The sequence below is a fragment of the Lemur catta genome, chromosome 7, assembly GCF_020740605.2.
Source record: "Lemur catta isolate mLemCat1 chromosome 7, mLemCat1.pri, whole genome shotgun sequence".
Taxonomy (NCBI): domain Eukaryota; kingdom Metazoa; phylum Chordata; class Mammalia; order Primates; family Lemuridae; genus Lemur; species Lemur catta.
In genome coordinates this window covers 11,302,134-11,319,729 of record NC_059134.1, presented here as the reverse complement: position 1 = coordinate 11,319,729, position 17,596 = coordinate 11,302,134, and the positions used below count along the sequence as shown (strand labels likewise).

Genomic DNA, 17,596 nt, shown 5'->3' with positions numbered 1-17,596 from the left:
GCACCGAGGGGCTTGAGGTGGGCCAGGTGGCACACCCAAATAGTCCCCAGGAAAAGGTGTGGGAAGGAGACTGGGTGTTTGCTGTTGTCTGGCAGGACAGAGATGAGGTGTCAGCAGCTGACCTAGCTCTGAAGAAGCCCGAGCTTCTCTCAGGTGAGTTAACTGTGCCCCCACCCAGGGGGAGTGGCTACAGCAGGGTGACGTGGAAATGGCAGCAGAGAATCAGAGCTGGACCCATGCCCATGGAAATAGTTTGACATGCTTGGGAAAGTCATTGTTTTTTCTGTCACCCCTTCTTTCTCAGCAGGTAGGACAAAGGCCAGAGAAGCTCTGAACCAAGTTTAGGACCATCTCTTAGGATCCTGTGGAATATGTGTCTTTTTGGTATCTTTTTTATTTTATCACCCTCAGGGTCGCTTTTTGCTCAATTCCTTCTATCCAACTTGGGGTGGACACCAATGATTAGGTGTTACACTAATATCTCGGGAGGCCAGAGGAGAACTTAGTCTTTGTCTCTGCCTCTTCTTGCCTTGCTCCAGCTGTGACTGGGTCATTAACTGAGTGGGAGGTGGGGGCCTCTCCCAGCTGTTGTTGGGGAATGTTGATGTGGCCAGTGGAATATAGGTCACATGGAAACTGGCTACTCAGCTCACAGCATTGTGGAGCCACGCTGTCAGGATCAGTCCTTTCCTCTACCCCAGAAGGCAGGTATTTGGACTGCAGTGGGTATGGGGTAGGGGGTAGGGGGTGTTTGGCTATAGCTTTCCTTTTTCCCATAATTGTTTCCTCAGGCAGGTTTGTGGGCCATCATAGCTGTTGGATTTCATCATATCTAAGAACTAGGAGGACAAGGTTGACTTTTGGGGAGGATTTCAACCTTAGGTGTTTTTTTTGTTTTTTGTTTTTTTTTTAGCTTGAACATGGTCTTTCTTAAAAATTACCTTTATTGAAGTATAATTGTCATGCAACAAACTGCACATACTCAACATGTACAGTTTGATAAGCTTTGACATATGTAGCCACCTGTGGTACTGCCATCACAAGACAGCGAAAATGTCCATCAGCCCTAGAAATTTCTCCTGTCATCTCTCCTTCTGAGCCTCCCTGCTCCCTAGCCTCAAGCAACCACTGACCTGTTGCTTCCTGCCACCATATACTGGTTTGCATTTTATAGACGTTTATGGAAATAATGTGCTAGAGTGTGTGCTCTTTTCTGTTTGGCTTCTTTCACTCAGCATGTTATTTTGAGATCTACGATGTGTGTATCAATGTGAATTGTGCCTTTGAGCTAGTTGCCTTTCATTTTCTTTCCTCTTCTCACTCTGTGAGCACAAGAATGCCTGCTTGATGCTATCAAAAGGCATGGTTCTCATAAGTGTTTTTCCTTAATGCAAATGCATCACTGAGCAAAAATTCAATCAGGTCTATATCTCTCATACCTGAAATTTTAGCTGGCAAAAGTTGGGAGAGAGGAAAGCCAGAATGATGCTCCTAAAAGATAAGTCCATCTCTTTTCTCAGCTCTTTCTCACTCACTGTGTGTGCCCTGCCATTATCTGGATTCCAGACCTCAAACTCTTCCTGTAAGAAAGAGAAGGAAGAGAAGTTATCCAACCCCTTCTCCTGAGTAAAGGTGGATAATAGCAATGTAGGTCATGTTCTTTAATCCAAATCATGGCCAGTCCTGTCTTCCAAGGGTGTGAGGACAAATCGCGCCTCTCTGCCTGTGCTTCTGGGAGGTAATTGCTTTTATGAGCTTTGCTTATTCTAGGAGGCCTGCTTGAGGCCTGCATCATATTCCCTGGAATGTTCAAACTCTTTAAAGGGTATCCCTTTCATCTGTTACAGTGAAGTTTTCAGCATCTGGGAAGTGTCTCTTATAGCAGGTAATCACCTGTCTAATACAGGTGGTGAGGCAAGGCTACCTGGGCAGTGGCTTGTAGTCAGGAAGAGGTGGGATGTCTGAGCCACCCTGTGCTAATAAGATAGAGTTGGCACCGGGATTCTTAGAGTATTATTCTAGCCAACAAGCAAAGAAGACCAGAGTTGTCTTGGAGCATTAACAGTATTGATGTGGTTGTGAGTTAAAGGATTAGGATAACCAGAATTGAGGACAAAGAGCCATGGGAGCAGAAATATCAGAAACTTGGCCAAAGGGTTCTTGCCACCTTCAGTCAAGAAACTGGCAAGTGAGATAGAAGCACTTAGTCTTTGATGAAATGACATAGAGTTCCATTAGGTCACGTCTCATGGTCTTCTGTAGAAGAATTCAGGAGATGTTGGAGCTTGGGGAGAAAGAGGTTTTAGAACGTTGGGTACCTGGAAAGGACGCTGGAGCCCAGTGCTGCCCTCTTCCCTTCCTCCCTGCCATCGTCTGGCAGAGGCAGGGTTCTTTTGGTGTGGGGATATTTGCTGCTTCCTCTCCACTAAGTTTTAACTTTTGCTTAAATCTATTGCTTTGGATATTCAAGACCATACCGAAAAAGGATTCTCATTGTGTGGGACTATTCCTGGCAAGGGGGGCTTTCTAGAGGTTCATGGTAATGAAACAGGTATTTCTTGACAGGTGTCCGCCTGTTAGAGACTCTTGGTTGATACTCACTGGTTCTGCACTCTGACACTCAGTGACACAGTTAGTGGGGTTGTTCCTTTCAAGAACAAATTGTGTTTTTATTTAAAAATTTATTTTGTTGGGAGAGGGTGGGGGGATGGGTATATTCACACCTAATGGGTGCGGTGTGTACTGTCTGGGGGATTGACACGCTTAAGCTCTGACTTGGGTGGGGCAAAAGCAATACATGTAACCTAAACATTTGTAACTCCGTAAATTGCTGAAATAAAAAGAAAATAAATAAATAGATAAAAAATACAAAAATTTGTGTGTAGGTATATATATGAGCATGATGAAATATTCAGAGTATAAAGGAGAATATAGTGAAAAAAACTCCTACTTCTGGCTCTGTGCACCCCGACCCCAAGAGGTGATTACTGATAATGGTTTCTTTTGAGGTATTCTGTACATATACAGGAAGATAGCTATTCATTTTACCCATTTGCCCATCAGATACATAATTTATTTAAACAGTCCTCTATTGACAGGCATTGATTGTTTGCCATCTTTTAGCTACTGTAAACAAAGTTGCAATGAATAGCTGTTGGATATATCTCTGTAGATAGAATTGCCGACCATAAGAGATACTCATTTTAAATCTTGATAGACGTTTCTAAAATAGCACATTCTATTTCTGTTGGATCAGTGTAAAGGAGATTCTGAGCTCTCCTCTATAGGGGCAGTATAGATTCTTTGCATCTTGTAAGAACTAGCTTATCGCTTGTGTATCTTTGTAGCTAAGTTCCATGGGATGGGTAGATTTAAAAAAATATTTAACATAATTATGGTGTTCTCTGTTTCATGAGATCATTTCATTTAGGCTCTACAAGCACATCCAAGACCAGAGGCTTGTTACCAAGAGTAGAGCCCTTTTGAGCTATCTAACAAAGTTTTCACTTCTCTCTAGGTTGAGATATAGTAATTTTGCTACTTATGATGCTATCAGTGGAAAAGTTTCCCAAAGTAGTATAAAAGTACAGCATCGCATAACATCAGGACACTTTTTGTTATTGTTACTGTTGTAATGTGGTTGATTACTAATGAGGGCTTTCGTTGTTTCACTATTGGCTCTCAAGGTTTTTGTCTAGTAAACTCTCTTCAGGTACTCACTTCCTGCAATATTTAGACAATGTGTCCCTGGATCAGAGCCTGGGTGCTAGGCCAGGGTTCCTGGCTTACCTGGGAGCAGTTTTGGAGGGAAGGGCAGAGGTGCTACAACTGCAGGAGGGCTGTGGACCTCTTGCTGGGGGCCTCGCATCTCTGCAAAATGTGTGAGCTTGCTTTGAGAGTGGAAGCCGCAAGCTGTTTGGGCATATTTAATGCCTCTCACAGTGAAACAGGAGCCCACAGCATTGGGCCCAGATCCAGGAAGCTGGGCCAAACACAGGGACTGAGTTCCATTTCCCTGGGACCGAAGTTCCTGGGGCTCAAGGATTGGTCCAAGAGGCAATATTTTGGAGCAGAGTGTTAAGGGCACCAGCTTGGGCCCAAAAGTTCCTTCCTTAGGCCCTCAAAGTCCCTTGTTGAGGGCAGAAATAACAGGGCTACTGGCTGGTGGGACTGAAATATCTTCGAACAGACAGTTTAGGGGACCAGGATGTCCAAGGACGTTGGAATCTTGAGAAGGCAAATAGAATTTTGCATTTTAGACTCGAGTGAGGAAATTTCTATGTATGATGGTGTCTTGTGGGCAGTTTAACATGTCTGTCATCTAAATAATGGTCTCTGGCATGTCCACTTGGATGAATGTAGAGGTGAGTGTTTTCTTTGTCAGCATCTTAATATGATGCCCTGGACGTGGATTCAGTTGAAGCTCTGCTTAGGGAGGCCCTAATAGGGTCACAGTGTACCTGGAAATTGAATTTGTGAGCTGTCATGTAAGATAAGCAAGTACATGTTACATATAGTGCCACAATAACCAACCCTCGGGGCCAGCAAGGACTTACGTTCTGGGAACTGAACAGCTGTCATTGCAGCTCCTACCTCAGGTCCCTGCTGGCCCATACCCTTGGCCAGCCTCAGAGTGCCTGAGTGTTGCCTGGTCTCAGCTGGGGGTCATCGTACTCCAGATGTTCACAGTGCTGTCCCTGCTGTGCCTGGGTGTGTGGATCCTGGCCCAGCCGCATCTGGTCATAGTCTGCATGGTAGAACAGACTACTGAAGGAGGGGACTGTGCGCCATTGAGGCCTCCCAGCCCCACCGATCACTGATCGGTGTTTGCAGGATCTGCAGGTGAGGCAAGTGTGCCTGCTGGAGTGGCAGGAGGCATTTCAAGACCATGCTGATTAGCACACCTCACTCAAGGAGATCCTTCCAGGAAGTGACTGGGTGTGGCTCTCCTCCCACCCATCTGCCCTGCAGGACCCTCTCTGAAACTTGACAATCAATCTGTGGGCCCGTTCTGAGTGGAAGAGGTGGTGACCTTGCACCTCGCATCTGCCCTTTTCCATCCACACATATCCACTAGCACTTTTTATCATACCCGGGGGCATCCTGCCCACTGGAGCCTGCCCTGTACTCTCTGTCCTCACCCTCCACCTCAGTGATCAAAAATAAAGTACCATAGGAGGCGTCATCCTCTGCCCTTCTTCCTCACCAGGCACAGCTGGATGAGAATTCCTCACCACAAATGCAGTGGAAGTCAAGACCTGTGTCCTCTGCTTAATGTTTCCATCACAACCCACTTTTTTGTGTCTGTAGCTTGCACAGCCTGCAGCATGAACAGTGTGTGCCGTTTCCACTTGCCAAAAGGAAATTGGTGGGCACAGGTGTAGAGGGCTTGTTATACTGTGTGAAGCCCATCAGAAGTCCTGACACACATGCCTTCTTGCAGGAACGTCACCGCAGAGCGTGACTGTGGCTGCCCTCCTCACCGGGTGGAGGAGCAGAACAAGTCAGGTCAGTGGCCTGGGCCTGCTGTCCAGTGTATTGGAGGCCTGAGAAGTCACCCTAAAGTGAAGCCAAGATACAAAGGCAACAGAAATGCCAGAAGATGTTAATATAAGCCCCAGCTGGAAAGAAGGCAGGTGTCCCTGGTTTCATTGAAGAAAGATTCACCATGAATGAACTCACTAGGGAAAGTGACAGCAACACTGGATTTCCTTAGGATTGGGTTAGCTTCTTGGTATCAAGCCGAATTTAGGAGTAAAATCTCTCTGACCTTTAAACCAACCAAATGTAACCACACAGTTGATACTTCTTTTATTTTATTATCACTGAGTTGCTCAGGAAATTATGGGGGTATTCTTAATATTATGATCATTAGTATTAATGATCACTATTAGTGTTAATAACCATTTGCACGGTGCTTTGTTGTTTATGAAGCTCTCACTTGTATCATCTCATTTTCTCACAGTGAATTCCTTGGAGAAACCCAACATTTATCATCCTCATTTTCTTAGTGAATTTATCCCTTTTATTAAGGGATTGACAACTTGTCTAGTAGCCTACCAGAAAATTTCCAGGAAGGAAACAGTTGAATTCTCCAGAATTTGGAATTTGATAACAGCTAGATTTTTTCATTTGCAATGTTTACTCCATGCCTCTTGTTTAACGCTGAGAAGAAATATGTTTTCAAAAATCCAGAAAATGGTAGGATATAAAGACACTATCAAAGAGAAGCTCTACCCAGGGTGAGGCAGTATGTACATATATCAAAGGAGAAGATATAGATTGGTGTTTCTCACGCTTCAACCTTGGGCTCTGGTTAAAATGCAGATTTTGATTCAGTAGGTCTCAAGTAAGGCCCGAGTTTCTACATTTCTAATAAGCTGCAGATGAAGATGCTCTGCTGTTTGCAGACCACACCTGGAGGAGCCTACAGGGAGGTCTCGTGATGATTAGTCATCGACAAGGGGACAGATTAAGGGTGCCTGTTACTAGCAGGGACTGTATTGGAATGAGGGTCCCCGAGAGGCACCTGCACCCCGGCCTGCAGCTCTGCACTGAGCAGGCTGGGGAGGGGAGGCTTTCACACCCCTGAACAGAAATTGGGATCAGTGATGTGTGCTTTGGTAATTAGAGATTGTGCTGATGAAGTTCTGGCCATAAAACAAGAATTGCTGCCTGGTGGAGTGATTGCTAAATTGTATTAACACTGTCTTTAAAAACAATGTGATTGTGTGTGTGTGTGTGTGTGTGTGTGTGTGTGTGTGTTTTCACCACCAAACTGTCAAAATGACCCTATCTTTAAGAAAAGAATCTGTCCATCTGGTTTTTACTCATACTAGCCTAGAGTGAGCCCAGCAAGTACCTTGGAGGAAGCTCAGGAGCGGTGGGCAGGGAGGGCTGGGCAGGAGGCAGAGCGTTCTTTGGAGCAGGTGTGGTCAAAACCAAAGGAGGCACAAACTCTCCTGTGTCTGAGCTGTGGGGAACTTCAGACAAAGCCAGAACAGTCAGGAGCTTTTAGCTAAAGGAAAGAGCCTGGTGAGAAGGCAGGAGGTATCAAAGGAAGGCCCAGACTGTGGCCCAGAGGGGACCCTGAGCCCTCATCTTGGCAGCCCAGGGCTTCACCTGTGAGAGTGGGGAGAGTGGGGGTGAATGTTTCGGTTTTGCAGGCTGCACAGTCTCTAGCACAACCTGAGTCAATGCATGGCTGCAGCAGCGTGCCAATAAAACTGTGAACTGAAATGTGAAGTTCACATAATTTTTTGTGTCCCCAAATATTATTCTTTTGGGTTTTTTTTCCAACTGCTTAAAAATGTGTAAACCATTTTCGGCTTGCAGGCTGCACAAAGACAGAAGGCAGACTGGATTTGGCCGGCAGCTGGAGTTGGCCACCCCCAGCGGAGGGGCTGGGTTGGTCTGATAGGATTCCAGTGTACGGATTCTTTCATCGTAAATTTTTAGAAATTGTAATAAGATGGGTTGGCACAAAATTTAGCACATAAAATATATATTAAAATGGGGAAAATGGAAGGGTTGGGATTATTCCATATTTGAGACGTAAAACCCACTGAGGCTATTCTCTCTAATATGCAAAAGCATGCTAAAATAAATTTATTTTGAATAATGGTAAGACTCTTGCACTGTACGTCATGGAGTGTCTCGTTTGTACCTGGCCCTCACAGCAGCCTTTCTGAGCAGTTGGGACAGGCTTTGGCCCTCCTGTCCTCAGAGCTGGTGTCACTACCCCCAGGTGACAGTGCTACCAAGAGCGGGCCAGGACTCACATCCAGATCTTCCTCTTCCAGATTTTGTTTTTGTTTTACTCCCCCACATAGCTTGTCCTTTCGAAAAACGGTGTCCTAAAATGTTATTTGCAAGTCACACATGGAACATGGACCTTTTTACTTTAGAGAAAAACAGCATGCTGATGAGGATCCGCAGATGGCCATTCCGTCTGTAAAGCAGCAGAACTGTAGTCCCGTAGACTCAGTGTGGGCTCTGAAGCCTGGGGGCTGTGAGGAGCAAGGAGTAGGTGAAAAATAATTTTGTTTGCCCGTGAGTGGCCCTAGACAAAAGTCCCAAGTGGTCAGTGACGTCTGTGCCACCTGCCCTGTTGGATTCCTGCTCCCCCATCTCGGGCCATCTGGGCCCTCAAATGTGCCCCAGTCCCTCCTGTAAAGCTCGGCTTAGGGAGCTTTTGCCCTCTAGTGCAGGAGCTGTAGTGAGGACTGGGTGAGGAAAAAGCCACCAGCTAACATCTGCTTTTGCCCCAGACTCACTCACTCTCTTGTTCTGTCTCCAACTTTCCTAAACTTCCTGGCTGGAAATTGCCACCTCCCCAACTTCTTCACGGCCTTCAGGAGTCTAGGCAGACAAGAGGGAGGGATTCTGTGGGCACTGAGTTGCTGGGATCAATGTGAGGGGCTCCCGTCAGCCACTGCAAGATGCCAAGAGGTACTTTGTCACGGGCTGAAACTTTCCAGCAGCCTTCCCGGATGGCACTGTGCCATGCCGGGTTATCTCTTGGCAGATGCTTGATCTTCAGAAAATAGTTAAGACCTGGAAGTCTGGTTGATGAATAAATGATGATGTTGTTTAACCCAGATGCCTCTTTCCAGGTATCTGCACCTCGAGTCGGGCAGCTGTGACCGTGAGGGGGCTCGGAGGTACTGTGTGCAGTAGTTGCTGCTTTTGTGTTTAGAGCAATGGCCCGGAAGAGCTGGCCATGGTAGCTTGTGTGCAGCGCCTGCTCCTGGGTCACAACGAGACAGCAGCCTCTCAGCTCCCCGAGAACACCCTCCTGCCCAGTGCGACTGCCTCATCCTCTCTCCTCTTAGCACACCAGTCTTCATGTTGAGTGCTGTGTTTGCTTTGTCCCTGGCTGCGGCATCGGCTTGTCCTTCCCCTGCAGCTGGGCCCAGCCGAGTGAATGGTGCTGAAGGAAGACCCTTTCCAAGGTTGGGCCGAGTCGGAGGGTGGGCACGTCTCCTGGCTACCCTGGAAGCAGGGCTTCCTTAGAAAGAATTGCTGAGGGCCTGTGCAGGAAGCCGATCTCCTCTCTGTGCCCCAGCCCCTGCTGCCGGGGAGCTCCGAGGCTCCAGGAATGCCTTGTCTCTTTTCAGGTGGGACTGGAGTACCCTGATCCCTCCGTGGCTGCCACAGCGGGAGTACGGGCTGCAGGCAAAAGGCCAGAACTTTATGCTGGAGGACTCCACCTTCTGGATCTTCGGGGGCTCCATCCACTATTTCCGGGTGCCCAAGGAATACTGGAGGGACCGCCTGCTGAAGATGAGAGCCTGTGGCCTGAACACCCTCACCACGTGCGTGCCCTGCCCCACCCCTGGCCAGCAAGCCTGGTTACCAAGTAGGGCACCTGGTGTGTGCGTGTGGAAAGATTTAAGAGGAGGAGGCAGCCCCAGCCCTCTGCTTAGTGCTGAAGGGTCAGGGTGCCCCTTCCTCCTCACCCCCACAAGCTCCCAAGTGATAGGCATGAAGGGATGTGCATATGAGGTCTAGAGGAACCAAAGAAGCAAGGTATGAAGGAATATAGTGAAGGAGGTGAGTGTAGATGTAGGAGGTGATTCAATGATAGTGAACAATTTTTTTTTTCACAAGCAATCTCCATACCCCCAGTTTATACAGCAAGTGAGTGTGGTCTTCTTCAGAATAGCTGCCTGAGCAGCTCTCCATGGGTAACTCTCAGCACTCTTCTTGTGGAATAACCCTGACAAAGCTATGGTTATCGTCCCAGCACCTCGCGTGACGACTGGCACGTGGCAGGCACTCCGTGAAATGTTGAGTGTGTGAATCATTTACAAAATATTCTCAGGTGTGAATAATCATGGTATTTTCGTGGATTTTCCTTTTTTTTCTAAATTGCCGACAGATACTTGATTCTCAGTCTGTAAATTAAAAATGGGTGACCAGGCTGGAATGGTTCCATTCTCAGGCAAAAATATGTGATTATAAATCAAGGACATGGATTTTCTTGGGTGGTTTGTGAACTGATTTTGAAGACAGTTCCTAGAAGAGTGACTGGAATGTTCTGAGCCATGACTCAGAAAGGACTCCTGAAGGCCGTAGGAACAGTGCAGGGTGTCCATTGCAGGGGGCCTTGGGAAGCAGGGCAGTCTGGGTTTGCTGAGACAGAACTCCAGCGTCCGAATTGGAAGCTGGACTGCCTCCCCCGCCTCACCTGGGCTATTTCTTGCTGTTGGAGGGGCTTTAGCAGAAGCCAGCAGTGGGGGGGGGGTCTGGGAGAAGAGCAGCTGTTGTCCCTCCAGCCTCTGGAGTTGGGCCTCTTCAAGAGTCTACTTCATCTCCTTACCTTCTTAGAGTTAGAACCTTCATTCTGTTGCAAATTGTTGAATTCTGGCTGCTTCAGTAAGTGACAGGACTGATAACTAAGGTTTCCTCTTCCAATAAAGTTACTTCTTCTTCTCTGATGAGGAGTGGGGATGGCAGGCTGACCTGGGGTCACAGAGCTGACCCCGAACCTTGTTGACCTTCTCCCCTTCTGCTAAGAGACATTAGTCCTGCCGGGCTGGCCTGGATTCTGTTCAGTCGGTTCTTGGTTCCAGTCCTAAAGTCATAAGAAACACACCTGCAGCCATCGTACTTTTAAGAATAAAGAAGGTAATCTGGGAGGTGAAGTGGAAAGAATGACAAGCTCCTGCCTGTAATTATCTCTTTTGTTACAGCTACGTCCCGTGGAACCTGCACGAGCCGGAGAGAGGCAGATTTGACTTCTCCGGGAACCTGGACCTGGAGTACGTGGCGTTGCTGCCTCTGCGACCTGGCCCGGGGAGGGGGCAGAGAGGTGGCTGCTCAGGGTGGATTAGGACCTACAGAGAACCAGAGAGGGACCTGCATCTGGAGCTTGTTCTCAGGACACTGTGAGAGGCCCTGTGCCCAGGACCCAGATGCTTCCCAGCTGTGACCTGTCACCCCGCGGGGCTGGGCCTGCAGCCTCTGGGCCCCACTCTCCACGGCAGCCCAGAGGGGCCGAAGACCCTGGGTGCTGCCCGACTCCCTAGGAGGGTCCAGCACCTGTGCTAGGACAGGGGCTGCGTCTCTAGGGGAGCAGGGCCATTGGGGTCAGGTTCACTGTTAAGCCCCGGCCCCCCCCCCCCCCCGTGTCCCATCTGACGCCTTCCTCCTCGGGGCCCAGATGGGGCTGTGTGGATGGTCTGAGGCTGGGAGCAGCTCTGGCCTCAGCCTGGTGGGGGATTCCTGCTGTGTGGGGTGGGCGGAGCCTTGGCTTCCCGCAGGCTGTCTGCCTGGTTGAGAGGGGGGCGAGGAGAGGAGCTGGGCTCCCCCCACCAGCCTCTGTCGTGGGCCGTCATGGCAGGTGCTGACTCGTTTACCTCCCCAGGGCCTTTGTCCTGCTGGCTGCGGAGCTCGGGCTGTGGGTGATCCTGCGTCCAGGCCCCTACATCTGCAGCGAGATCGACCTCGGGGGCTTGCCCAGGTGTGTGGGGCTGTGGGGGGCTCCTGTGTGCTGGTGTAAAATGTTCGCACACATAGGTCTAGTTTTGCTTTTTAATTACAGTTTTCATTCTGTACTGAGCTTCCTTTTCAGAATAAGTGGCACCCCAAGGGGGTCATTTTGGATGATGTTGCAGTTACTGCCCTGGTAAAGTCATGTGGATTTCTTTGTCTAGGGCGGGTCATGTATGCTCCGGACCTCACTGTCCCTGTCTTCAAAAGGGGACAACCAGCCCTGCTCTGTGTATTTCTTAGGGATGTTATTAAGCATGCTTTGAAGAGTCCAAGTATTTTGATAAAGTATAAGAGAAACGAATTGACATCCGAGGCCCTAGCTAACACTCTTGTAGGGTGTAGCTTTGGCTGATGTTGGTACAGTATTCTGCGGCTGGATGGGAAGTCTGGTCAGGAATGAGTTGGGACCACACTCATTCCTTGCCCTCATCATTACTGCCATGAAGGTTTCCTTGTTAATAGGCATCATCTTTCCCTCCTCTCTGTTAGACCGGGCTCCCCACCCCACGCTGCCCCAAGGGGGAGAGGGCTGATGCTATTCCCTGTGCGCTCCTGTTTTCCTCCTTGTTTCCAGCGCGACCTGCCCTCCGGGGCACAGCCTCTGCCTCCAGGTCCTCCACACCCGGGCTAGTTCCTAGCTGGCAGTCGTGCCCGGACAAGGCTGTGAACACAGCAGAACGCCGTGCCCTCCCCTCCCCCCGGATTAGGAATCTTTGTGCCGCAGTCAGCGATTTCCTGGGGCTCAGCTGGAGCCGGGCACAGGAGGACGACAGGGTTTAAGGGTCTTAGCCAGAAGCAGGGGGGAGCTCTGGCACTCAGACCCCCCACCCCCCGCCGTGGCACCTGCTCGTTTGAGAGGGGGCATGTGGGGCACACTCTGGGAGAAACCGGCCCCCTTTGATGCGAAACAATGTGGAGGCGTCAGTCTGGAGGAAACTGCTCTCTCCTCATCCGCTGTTTTACCAACACAAACTGGATAATTCCCCGACCCTGTTCAGGACTCCCAGATCAGGGCCAGAGTGTCCCAGAATCTTCCGTTAGAAAATGTGAGCGTTGTCTCGGAACTTCAAGTGAGAAGAAGTACCCTGACTCCAGCTGGTGAACCGCTCCATAGTGTTGTGTTCCCCCGGGGAGTCTGGGATCACAACAGACAGGTGGAGAGAGCCCCGCGCAGTGGATAGGGCCAGTGCCAGGAGTCAGCCTGCAGCCTCCCCATCAGGCCTGTGTTTGTGGGCGAGGCTGGAAGGTTGTGTCCATGTCCTTCTCCAGCCCCAGTGATGTCTAACCCTTTTACCTTCCCCACTTTGCACTGGGATCATAGAATAAATGCTGGAAGACTGGGCCTGTGAAAAGCTGTCTCACTGCCTGGCAGCCAGCACCTGTACCCGTGAAGCTGGAAATGAGCTTCCCTGAGGGCTGTGTCTTTGGGACGGAAGGCCTCAGGAGTGCGGGTGGTGGCTGCACACGTCAGCTTGTACGGTCTCCCAGATCCAGGCTGAGTGAGGTGGGGGTGGGAACGGGTCATTCCTGAGCACTCCGCCACCAGCTGGCCACAGCAGACCCACGGCCGTGACACTAATATCCTCTTCCCTCCCTTTTCACTCCCAGCTGGCTACTCCAAGACCCTGGCATGAGGCTGAGAACAACCTACAAGGGCTTCACCGAAGCAGTGGACCTTTATTTCGATCACCTGATGTCCAGGGTGGTGCCACTCCAGGTACAAGCAAAGCGACTCTTCTTTGATCCTCACCTGTCTTCCCACTAGGGCTCACCCTTCTTTTCAGTACAGGAACACACTCTTCCCCCTGGACTGAGATCACAGTCAGTTGGAGGGGCTTGCAGTAGTTGTCTTTGAAAGATCTGTGTGTTTCAGTGTTGTCTCAGGTGGGTGCAGTGGTGAAAGGACAGACAGGTGTAAGGGACCACATGGCTCCATGCAGTGCTGGAGCTGCACTGGCGATGGGTAGAGAGGGATGTCTTGATAACCGAGAATACTCGTCTATCAGCGTCCCAGTAGCACAGTGGCTCAGTTCTGCACAGAGAGGAGCACGTGTGGATCAGCCCTTGCATACAAGACAGCAGGACTTTCTGTAAATTCTTCTTGTAAATTATAAAATTCCAGTTGATGACTTCTCAAGGTACTTCTCTCTGCTACCAAAAGGGTGCTGCATGGTATACATTTGCTATTGAAAACATATGTGTTAAAATAAATTTTAGGGGGAAACTATTTTAACATGTTATGTAATAATTGGAAACAATAAAAAAGCAGGAATGGGAAAAATAAATCCAGTTGCTTTATAAAAGCATGAAGAGTGACTCTGAGAAATTAGTACGTCAATAAAAAATTAGTACATCAGTAAAAATTGCTCTTAAGTCAATAGTTTAGAATATTCACAGCACACATAAAGGGAACTGCCAGATAAAACACAGGATACCCAGTTAAGTTTGAATTTCAGATAAGCAAGGATTAATTTTTTTGGTATAAATATATCCCTAGCATCATATGGGCCATGCTCACACTAAAAAAATTATCCATTGTGAATTTAAATTTAACTGGGTGTCCTGTGTTTTTATTTATTAAATCTGGCAGCCCTAATCATGAAAGAATCAAGAAGCCGGGAAGTTATTAGCCCGGGTTGTGCAGGAAAGATGGGGTTGCAGACACGATTCAGCAGGTTATAGCAGCAGGCGGCCAGTGCCCCAGGTGGGTGGGGGACAGTGGGGAAGGCCACCCTGGGACTGTGGCTTTGAGGCACTCATAGACATGGAAATGGAATACCAAAGCTCTCCCGCCCCCGGTATGACATATTATTTTATTTTATTTATTTTTTATTATAGTAAAGAATATATAGGATAAAACTTGCCATTTTAACCATTTTTTAAGTGTGTAGTTCAGTGGCATTAAGTACATTCACATTGTTGTGCAGCTATCACCACAATCTTGGTTCAGGCTACTATAACAAAGTACCACAGACTGGGCAGCTTACAAACAACAGACATTTATTTCTCACAGTTTCGGAGGCTGGAAGTACAAGATCAAGGCACTGGCAGATTTGGTGTCTGGTGAAGGCTCTTTCCAGGGTACAGATGGCTGTCTTCCTGTCTTCTTGCTGTATCTTCACATGGCAGCGAGAGAGCTCTCTGGGGTCTCCTTTATAAGGGCACTAATTCCATTCATGGGGGCTCCACCCTCATGACCTAATCACCTCCCAGAGGTCCCACTTCTTAACACTGTCACATTGGGGTTAGGATTTTGACATATGAATTTTAGGGAACACAGACATTCAGTCCATTGTAACCACTATTCATCTCCAGACCTTTTTCATCTTCCTGGGTTGAAACTCTGTACCCATCCCCATTCTTCCCTTTCTGTAGATTCTGGCAACCACCATTCTGCTGTCTGTCTCTCTGGATTTGACTCTTCTAGCTACTTTATATAAATGGAATCATAGTATTATGACTGGCTTATTGCACTTAGCATAATGTTCTCAGGGTTTATCCTGGTTGTAGCATGTGTCAGAATTTCCTTCCTTTTGGATGTTGAATAATATTCCACTGTATGTATACACCACATTTTGTTTATCCATTTCACCCATCAATGGACACTTGGGCTGATTCCGTGTTTTGGCTACTATGAAGAATGCTTCTGTGAACATGGATGTACAAATATCTTTCTGAGTATTTGCTTTCATTCTTTTGCAAATATATCTAGAAGTGAAATTGCTGGATCAAATTGTAGTTCTATGTTTAATTTTTTGAGCAACTGCCATACTGTTTTCCACGAAGTCGTACCACAGTACATTCCCACCAGCAATGCACAAGCATTCCAATTCCACCACATCCTTACCAACACTTGTTATTTTCTGTGTATTTGGTGAGAGCCATCCTGATAGGTGTGAAGTAGTATCTCATTGTGGTTTTGATTTGCATTTCCCTAATGACTAGTGATGTTGAGCATCTTTTCATGTGCATATTGGCCATTTGTATATCTTTGGAGAAAAATTTATTCAAATCCTTTTCCCATTTTTGAACCTCGTCTTTTTTTGTTGAGTTATAGGAATTCTTTATATATTCTGAATATCAATTCCTTATCTATGATTTGCAAATATCTTCTGTCATTCCATGGGTTGCCTTCTCCTTTGATAGGATCCTTTTATGCACAAAAGTTTTTAATTTTGGTTAAGTCTAACATACTTATTTTTTCTTTTGTTGTCTTTGCTATTGGTGCCATATCCAAGAAATCGTTGCCAAATCCAAGGTCATGAAACTTTTGTCTTATGTTTTCTTCTCAGAGTTTTGTACTTTTTTTAGCTCTTGTGCTCAGGTCTTTGATCCATTTTGAGTTAATTTTTATATACGGTGCAAGGTAAGAATCCAATTTTATTTTCTTTGCATGTGAATATTTAGTTTTCCCAACTTTTCCCCACTGAATGGCTTTGACACCCTTGTCAAAAGTCATTTGACCAGAGCTGGGTGTGGTGGCCCATGCTTGTGATCCCAGTGACTCAGAAGTCTGAGGTGGGAGGATCACTTGAAGCCAGGAGTTCAAGACCAGACGAGGCAACATATTGAGACCCTATCTCAAAAAAAATGGAAAAATTAGCTGAGGATGGTGTTGTGTGCCTGTAGTCCTAGCTGCTAGGGAGGCTAAGGCAGGAGGATTAGAAGTTCAAGGTTACAGTGAACTATGATCATGCCACTGCACTCTAGTCTGGGCAACAGAGTGAGACCTCTTCTCTAAAAGAAAAAAGAAAAAACAACATTTCACCATATGTCTGTCTTTATGCCATTATCACACTGTTTTGATTAGTGTAGCTTTGTGGTAAATTTTGAAATCAGAAAGTGTGAGACCTCTAACTTTGTTCTTTTTCAGCATTGTTTTGGGCTATTCATTATCCCTTGAGAGGCCCTATGAATTTTAGGATGGCTTTTTCTATTTCAGCAAAAACATTTTTGAGATTTTGATAGTGATTGCATTGAGTCTATAGATCACTCTGGGTAGAATAGACATCTTAACAATATGAAGTCTTCCAGTCTATGAACACAGGATATCTTTCCTTTTATTGGTGTCTTCTTTATAGTCTTTTAGCATCATTTTATAGTACCTTATTGGTTATGTTTACTTGTAAGTATTTTATTATTTTTAATGCTATTGTAAGTGTAAATGTTCATTGATATTTTATACAAAAAATTGATTTCTGTGTATTAATTTTATGTCCTGCAAGTTTGCTGGATTCATTAGCTATATAATTTTTGTGTATGTATGTGTAATCTTTATAATTTTCTACATTTAAGATAATGTTGTTTTCAAACAGAGATCAGTGTACTTTTTTCTTAACAATTTGGATGGCTTTTATTTTTCTTGCCTAATTGCTTTGGCTAGGACTTCCAGTACTATGTTGCATAGAAGTGGCAAAAGCAGGAATCCTTGTCTTGTTCCTGATCTTAGGAGGAAAAGCTTTCAGTCTTTCACCATTGAGTATGATGCTGGCTATGGCTTTTCATAAATGGCCTGTTTATGTTGAGGTAATTTCCTTCTATTCCTAGTTTGTTGAGTATTTTTATCATGAAAGAGTGCTGAATTTTGTAAAATGCTTTTTCTGCAACAATTGAGATCATTATGTTTTTTTTCTTAATTTGTTAATGTGATTACATTGACTGATTTTTGTATGTCAAATCAATCTTGCATTCCAGGAATAAATCCCACTTGTTTATGGTGTTAATAATCCTTTTAATATGCTGCTGAATTTATTTTGCTATTACTTTGTTGAGGATTTTTGCATCAATATTTATAAGGAATATTAGTCTTTAGTTTTCCTATAGTGTCTTTGTCTGGTTTGGTAATTCTGGCCTCATAGAATAAGGAATGTTTTTTCCCCTTCAATTTTTGAGAAGAGTTTGAGAAGGACGGGTGTTAATTCTTCTTTATGTGTTTGGTAGAATCTAACAGTGAAGCCATCTGGTCCTGGGCTTTTCTTTGTTTGAGGTTTTTGGTTACCCATTCAATCTCCTTACTAGTTATAGTTCTATTCAGATTTTTTATTTCTTCATGATTTAGTCTTGGCACTTTGTATGTTTCTAGGAATTTGTTTCATCT

General features: G+C 46.4%; 1 protein-coding gene across 3 annotated transcripts in view; it reads left to right on the top strand.

The window, feature by feature from the left end:
* GLB1L2 (galactosidase beta 1 like 2) overlaps positions 1-17,596 on the top strand; it is a 46,784-nt gene that overhangs the window by 1,704 nt on the left and 27,484 nt on the right. For all 3 annotated transcript variants that reach the window (XM_045555619.1, XM_045555618.1, XM_045555617.1), the window contains exons 2-5: positions 9,120-9,317; positions 10,698-10,766; positions 11,372-11,467; positions 13,108-13,216. In XM_045555619.1, the coding sequence (XP_045411575.1) occupies positions 9,120-9,317; positions 10,698-10,766; positions 11,372-11,467; positions 13,108-13,216 (472 nt within the window). The remainder of the gene's footprint in view (positions 1-9,119; positions 9,318-10,697; positions 10,767-11,371; positions 11,468-13,107; positions 13,217-17,596) is intronic.